Raw genomic sequence first — 8,522 nt, forward strand, 5'->3', positions numbered from 1 at the left:
TCGGGCTCTAGAAAATGAGATGTTGTAGTTGAGGTAGTTTATCAATGTATCTAGGGACCTGCAAGGACAGATTTTGAAAGAACAGTTACAGGACAAATGCCTATTAACCTCGCAGGCTGGCAAACCGTTACCTGTGTACTTTAGACATGTATTAACTTGTCTGATGCTGGTGGGTTAATACCTGCCAAAAGAGGGAATAATTACATTATATTGTATATATTGAAGACCACAATAGGATACTGAATGCAATTAGCTAGCTTGCATGGCAACACTTTAAAAACTCTGGTCAGTCTGTATGATTAAGAGTTGAAGTAAGGCTCATTTGAATACTGAATGTGTGAAATAAACCCTTAATAGATCACTACATCATTGGATTTCAACAGAACATTTTTTTTTCAGTTGGTACCATATATAATACTTTGCATACAGTACACACAGACACACTACTGGACATTATACAGATAGGGATGCTCTAAAAATCAAATCTAAAAGTGAGATGCGGTTTAAGGAAACTGCTTTGAATAATCTCTATACTGCATGAGCCACTTACAGTATGTTATATAATTGTCATCCACTATACAGTGCGTAGGCCTTGACTAGATGCGCAGTCATCTATGCTATTCTTGAGCCTCATATGATTCTCAGTCTGGAGCGATCATCTTTCAGACTGTCTTCTTTGGCAGTGTAGGCTACATGTCTGTCTTCTGTGAACTCTAAATATAAATCTGCAGTTAATCCGTAAAAGTATTCTGTTCATTTATACCGAGACACTTGTTTGACTGTTTTTAAGCAGACACCATTTAACAAATTGCCTCGATAAGCCTCTTAAAAGCTTATTCGAGTGACAAATAAAACAATAATTTATGTGTTTAGAGGTGTAAAATAATTTTTACTGAGCTGAACAATTGAATTCATCATTGTTACTTTTCCACAATCATTTTTTTCTGTTTATTTTCTTTCATCAGCATGCATTCTGTCACTCGTCCCTTTGGGATATTAATTAAGACTTACCTTGGTATCAGTTCTGAGTCAATATAAGTAATTGGTGAGCATACAAACAAGCCCTGAATGCAAGCAGCAGATCGTATGAAAATGCAGCATTTTAATTTCACCTCTTGGCTTGTGGCTAACATGCTGGCTGGCATGTTTTCCTTTGGGGAGAGGCTTTAATGATCTTGATTGGTTCACGACGCCTCCCCCTGAGAGTTAATGGGTTTGACTGGTTCATCTTTCACAATTTAGCACAGTTACTGGCAGCCATTCCTTTTGGCACTAACAAAATATTGTCACTTTACCAAAAAATAAATAAATAAATAAATAAATAAATAAATAATAATAATAATAATAATAATAATAATAGCTCTTGCCTTCTCCAGTTCACTTTACTAGTGTAGTATTTTCTCTTAATTTTATTTATTTTATCTCTTTTGTGTTTTTTTCTTTATATTTTCTTGGTGCTAATCAAGGATTCTTAAATAAAAAGACCCCCCCCCCCCCCCATCTCCCCCATTGGCCATGACAGATGACTGTGAATCTGTAGCTTATGAAACCAATCAATAATGAACAAGAGCAGGGTTTACACATCTACCTAGTGAATTGATTACCTTTCACAAAAGTCTGAATGTCATCATTCAAATACATTTACCTTATAAATCAAATGCTAATCAAGAGATATTTGAGATGTTAGTCTCAATATTCTGGTTATGAAAGAACAGAGACAGATTTCTTAAGACTTTGGAACTCCCTTTAAAAATATTACAGATAAAGTGGTTTCTTCGTTAACCAACATTTATGACAAGGATAGAGGATAGCACTGCATTCACAGAGTCTGTTAACTCGTTGTTATTGTTCACATGTAACACATCCACCTGAAGTCCAGCGAAAAATGTTTTGTGAAATAAGCTGGCGCCCATTTTCAGGAATTTCAAAAACATAACCAAATAATACTGTTTGGCTCAAATAGGCGTTTTGGTTGTTTTATTCTAGCAAAGCCCATACTCCCACACACTCCTCCTAAAATAATTTTCTTCTAGTGCTGCCAGAAAATTAGGAGGTGATGCAAGTTACTTCGCTCCAGCAGACGACCGCACACAGAATGATTTCATTCCATTGCAACCCACATGTGGGTCCACACAATACAGCATCAGAAGCAGCACCATACAGTAACTCATTCTGCATCAATGAGCAAGACAGAAAAAGAATAATTGAATTGCTGTGTTTATAAAAGGGAGATTGGGGAAGCCAGTCACCCATTCAGAATTCATTTTATATGACAATTTAGAGAGATCTGGGGGGGGGGGGGTCCACAACTACACAAAAGAATTCGATGCAGTTGGTGCCCTAATAATACCATTGGCCACTTCCTACTCAGTTGCATTATTGCATTTTGCAAGCTATTTCATCCTAATCCATAAAGTCAAAGAACACACAGTCACATTGTTGGTTTGTGCTTTTTTGTAAAGTTTTGGAGAACTGCAGGAGATGAAATGACTCCGCTGCTAAGAGAAGCGAGAGCTTGAAAGAGATTATGAATCACCCAAAGTCTATTTGGCATTCCAAATGTAAAGACAACAACGCTTTGAATATTAGCTTGAAACAACAGATGCAGGCGTAAATAAAAAGAGAGATGAGGACAGAACTCAAAGGAATAGCAGCCCGTATTGGAAACAAGTAAAGGTTGTGGGAGGTGGATAACATATTTAAGATCTTTAAAATCTGTTAATATTGTACCTTTGTTTAAATATTTCTAATCAAAGGTAAACTGTAACAACCTAAATGGGATGGATTTGTTTTATTTGAAACTAGAATGTATCGATACTGAAACTGTTTAAATGCTTCTTTAAAAAGGTGATCTAAGTAGAGTTTTGACTTTAGTCTTCATGTTCTGACATGTACTAGTGAAGTGAGGGGAAAGATCAGAATTGTTAGGAGGCTGTCACTTAGCAAGCCCCTGTTACAGAAATGGATAGCTCCCTGATTAGCCCTGGTGTGGCCAAACATGCATTCCAAACGCTGTCTACTAGTTCTGCATGAACACCTCCGGAACAGCTGTGTTGAACACTTGCTAAATCTGGACATCTCTCTTGACAAGTGTGAGCAGTGTTCAGATTGTTTTCTGCAATGATCCAAGGCTGAATTGCAAGGAGTCCCCAATGCTACTCACGGCATGTCTCCTGCATCGAAAAAAAAGAACATTTCTTTCCAATAACACTGACAATGCTATACAGTATTATATGTATTTTAACTTTAACTTTGTATTTCAATTTGACAGTCAAGCAACAAACTGAATCTTCATTGATAAAATTAATAAATACCAGGACATCTAATGATAATTACTAAATACAGTAAATGAGCAAACTTTATGATGGCATGGCATAGTGCAAAACATATAATATATTTTAAATGAATGGCGTAATAATTAACGTAAAAATAATTGGCGTAAAAAACAATAGCTATATATATATATATATATATATATATATATATATATATATATATATATATATATATATAAGCATTCTATGATGATTCATTAATGTTTGATGTTTTTTCATGTACCTTATTGACAGATAGATGCAGTTAGATGGATATAGATATAGATACAAAGATAGGTGTGTCAATTTCATTAAGATGTATTTGCAAGGACACTACCAAACTTTGTTCCACACTTGCAGCTTGCGGCAAATTGACAGGAATAAGCGACCCTGTTACAATAAAAGCATCTGGATCAAGGTTTGGATCGTGGATGACTGACCCCCTGGCTCCAGAAGGCGATAACCGGGTAAGTCTTGTTGCTAATGAAAATAATGGAAATGTTTTTGCAACATGCTTGTACTTTGTAATGTACCATTGGTTCTGCTCAAGCACACTTCGAAACCCTGAATGACCTTATTAGACACATTAGTTCTCGTATAGCTTCATTTTGTGGTGGTGTCTAGTGGTATGAGGATAAATGTTGTGTTTTACCAGCAAACAAAGAGCAAAGTGCAATATTAATCATCATATCAAAAGCTGTAGTGACTAGGTGGTTAATCCTGCTTTTCGTCATATTACAGATTAAGGGATGTGGAAATTGCAATAAAGGCTGCATTAATATGCCAAAAAACTATAATAAATATGGTGTGGCTTTTCTCCAGCATGTGTAAAGAGCTTTCAATATTTACCCATTAAAATTGATTGAAAGTCTAATATCTGCTGGGACACATGCAATTGCTAATACTCTAGATCGAAGTCCTTTAGGATTGTTTTATTTGAAGGGAAAGGTTATGGCGGCAAAACATAAGACTAGGTATTTTGGCATTCAATAATGGCATTCAATAATTTAAACTTGTCATCTCAAAAGTAGAACCCTCATGTCACTGCACTGGTAATGTATACACTGTGCATATAGTTTGTATAGGGGATTTTTTTTTTAAAGCTGTATTTTCTAGAACTACAAGAGGTTTTAATTGGATTTGATTCATATGAAGAATAAAAAAAAAAAAATTCCCTGAGTAGAATTCTAAAGATATCAAACTCATTAGCATGCATACAACATCTTTGAAAGGCACTGCTAAAAATTGTGAAGAAACCCATCTCTGACTGAAACCGAAGCAATGGGGGGTGGGGGGGGGGGGGCATCCAAGAAATTGTATAATTTATTAAAATTGTGCCACAAATGCATTATTCATTACCAAAGGGGATTCAGCCTTCATCAACCGCAGATCAATTACAACCAAAAACCACAAGGAAAGAAGCGCTAGTTGTATGTTGAGATAACTGTGTTATCATTGCAATGTCTTGTTCTAAAAAGTCTATTGATGGTTGTAATTGTTATCATTTTCTATGGGGCACGGTGAATGGGTGTGTAGTCATGAGCTTCATGTGGTTTTCATAATACACCAAATAGGTAAAAGCGTGTTTTTTTTGTATTTTTGAGGATGTAATAATGTTACATTGAAAATGATGGATAATACTGTTCACATGTGCATTAAATCTGCATGGAAGTGTAGCTATTGCCTGGTCAATAGACCATTTGCTTAAAGGGCTCTCAATAAATCAGGGGGTAGCAGCAAGGGCAGAAGAGGGGGATACAATGGGTTATGACTGAATATTAACACTAGGAAAGGCAGGCAACTGGGTGATAACCTGGTGTGAACTCCTGTTTATTTATTTATTTATTTAGCAGACGCCTTTATCCAAGGCGACTTACAGAGACTAGGGAAAGTGAACTATGCATCAGCTGCAGAGTCACTTACAATTACGTCTCACCCAAAAGACGGAGCACAAGGAGGTTAAGTGACTTGCTCAGGGTCACACAATGAGTCAGTGGCTGAGGTGGGATTTGAATCAGGGACCTCCTGGTTATAAGCCCTTTTCTTTAACCACTGGACCACACAGCCTCCTGTACAATATACTCCTTCTGAAAGAATGAATGGGTGTACCTTGTTTGTTTATTCAAACGCCAGACACCGTGATTATTGTATTTTTGTTTTCAATGCAGGTTTGGTACATGGACGGCTACCACAACAACCGTTTTGTGCGGGAGTACAAGTCCATAGCTGACTTCATGAACACAGACAACTTCACCTCCCACCGCCTCCCCCACCCTTGGTCTGGCACTGGCCAGGTGGTCTACAACGGCTCCATCTACTTCAACAAGTTCCAGAGCCACATCATCATCAAGTTCGACTTCAAGACCTCGTCTATCAGCAAGACACGCACCCTGGACTATGCTGGCTACAACAACATGTACCACTATGCCTGGGGAGGCCACTCGGACATCGATCTCATGGTGGATGAGGGGGGCCTGTGGGCAGTCTATGCCACAAACCAGAATGCCGGGAACATCGTCATTAGCAAGCTAGACCCCAACACCCTTCAGGTCCTGCAGAGCTGGGCAACAAACCACCCCAAACGGAGCGCTGGAGAGGCCTTTATGATCTGTGGCACCCTCTATGTCACCAATGGCTACTCAGGAGGAACCAAGGTCTACTATGCCTTCCAAACCAACACCTCCACCTACGAATACATTGATATCCCTTTCCAAAACAAGTACTCCCATATCTCTATGCTGGACTACAATCCCAAGGACAGGGCACTGTATGCATGGAACAATGGACACCAGGTGCTCTATAATGTTACCCTGTTCCATGTCATCAGGTCTGATGAGTTGTAGTCCATCCAAAGACCTTCTTCTATATATAGCGCATTGCTTCATGTAGGGGAAATGCTATGAAGGAGTTTAAAAACATAGCTTAAGACAGCTGTCAAAAAGGTCATACCTTTTTTTAAAAGAAATAAAGAACTGTGTTTCTGAAGCAGTACCTCTACTTTTCCTGTGCATTGTTCATCATCACACGCCCATCATCGGACTTGAGACTCATGTTATCAAGATGGGACGCAGCTGGAACTGCACTTAGAGGAAAACAAGACGTATATATTTAAGATGTAGCAATTAAAGCCCACCAACTAAAGAAATGAAGGCAATGACTGTTGGAAACACCTTGTTATAAGTATTTTTTTTTTTTTTGCGTGTGTGAAACTTAAACTTAAACTCTTGGTTTCTTCATTAATTTTGCATGAGGATTTTATAACACCACGGTCAGCTTTACTGGATGTTCTTTACTATCTGATGCTGTAAAAGTAAAACATGTAAAAAGAAAAAAGAGGGGGGGGGGGGTGCTAGTCCATATCTTGCAAGACTAACTTTTTGTTTTGTCTTTTTGTTTGCTTTTTATGTTCTTATATCACATTGCTGTTAGTGTTGCTATAACTGTGTTGTATGTCTTTGTTAGGTCAGACTGTTGCAAAATAATCTAGCTTATATCTTTCCTGTCTAGTGAAAAATGTCACGCGAGAACTTATCAAATAATGTATTAACGAGACAATGTTTCGACTTTCTGGATTCTTTCTGGAAGGATGTTATTTAATGTTCTTTAGCAGAGATACCTGGTGGCAACTTGGTCTGTTCAGCTTACATGAATATGTATTGTATCTGCGATGAGGTAGTTTGTATTAATAAATGAAAGTTTTGGTTCCATAAATATGTGCCTGCGTCCCTTTGAAATTAAAAGTTTTGAATCAGTGGTACTTAAAGAGTAAGTTATACGTCCCCACGTGTTGCTAGTTTAAATAACGTACCTGTAATTTTTCTTTTCATCGTTAACATCCCGACAATCTTTTACACTTTATATCAATCAATCAATCAATTTGTATTTTATTTTATAGTGGACCACCAACACAAAGAGCTTTACAAGATGCAGTATCAAGAAATTCCATAATACTTTAAATACAGAGAAATGCATAATACATGCTTTACATTAAAAAAAAACTAACAAAAAAAACAGTGCATAATACATGATAGTAGCATAATACATGAAACAGTAGCAGCAACACAGCAGCAAATAGCAGATATCAGGCTTAACGAGCATGGAAAGCAAGAGAGAACTGATTTAAGCGAGTGGCGGTGGGAGTCGAGTAGTTGCAGTAGTCAAGTCGAGAGGAGACAAATGCATGACAAAGTATCTCCACATCCAGGAGGGAAAGGTAGGGATGGACTTTGGAGATGTTTCGAAGATGGTAGAAGGAAGATTTGACCACAGAGGAGATGAGGGCATCAAAGGAGAGGTTGCTGTCAAGAAGTACACCAAGGCTGTCTGCTCTAATGCACAGACAGTTTCCGAGGTTCAGGGCAGGTGTGTCTGTTTCAAAGTTATTTTAAAATGTCTGCTCTAGTGCACTGATAGTGTAAGGATAACGTTCTTGGGTAACTTTACCCAGCCTAGTCAATCATGTTCTATCCACAGTTGCATAGGGTATGGACTGAACAACAATGTTATCTCTGGGTCATATTTTGAATCATACAAATACATGTTCAGAGAGGAATAAAATAATTATCCAGCTGGTTTCACAGACCCTGAATAGCACTAATTTTGGACAAGCTTAAGATAGAATGAGGTGGTCCAACAAGATTAGGCAGTGTGAAACCAACCACTAATAGTATAAAATGAGTTTTCAAAGAGCAATAATTAAATAGCTCCTACCAGCTGGTTGTAAAAAGAGCTTCAAATGTTGTTACATCCACACTGCTAAAATAATATGGAGGCCTGCCTGAATTAACACAAGACCTAGGATCTTCAGTCTGAATTATGAATGCATCTTACACTCAATATAACATGAATGGGGAGCCTAATTATTTATGAAATACACTTTACAGTACAATGTGTAGAGAGCAATGCTGATGGATGATCCTACAAAGCATGGGCAACGATTTTGAACTATTGAGCCCTATTCACAACTCATGAGTTTAAAAAAGCCATCAGTCTAAAAGTGTCATGATTATCAAACATGTCTTCAGTTTAAGGTTTTGTGTGTTTCTTACTCTTTTGAAAGCAAACTTCAAAGAATTGCAATACATATATAAACAAAACATAGACTTCATTTTACATTTTTTAAAACAGCAATCTTCAATAAAAGTACTACATCTTAAAGAGTAGGTAGCAGGGTTTAATTTCTAATGGACTATTGCTAAATACAAGATG

General features: G+C 37.4%; 1 protein-coding gene across 2 annotated transcripts in view; it reads left to right on the top strand.

Moving 5' to 3' along the window:
* LOC117422628 (noelin) overlaps positions 1–7,025 on the top strand; it is a 28,862-nt gene extending 21,837 nt beyond the window's left edge. For both annotated transcript variants that reach the window (XM_034037839.3, XM_034037838.3), the window contains exons 5-6: positions 3,675–3,781; positions 5,483–7,025. In XM_034037839.3, coding sequence (XP_033893730.1) covers positions 3,675–3,781; positions 5,483–6,157 — 782 coding nt within the window. In that variant the 3' untranslated portion in view covers positions 6,158–7,025. The remainder of the gene's footprint in view (positions 1–3,674; positions 3,782–5,482) is intronic.
* Positions 7,026–8,522: the final 1,497 nt, after the last annotated feature.

Source organism: Acipenser ruthenus, chromosome 15 (genome assembly GCF_902713425.1).
Source record: "Acipenser ruthenus chromosome 15, fAciRut3.2 maternal haplotype, whole genome shotgun sequence".
Classification (NCBI taxonomy): domain Eukaryota; kingdom Metazoa; phylum Chordata; class Actinopteri; order Acipenseriformes; family Acipenseridae; genus Acipenser; species Acipenser ruthenus.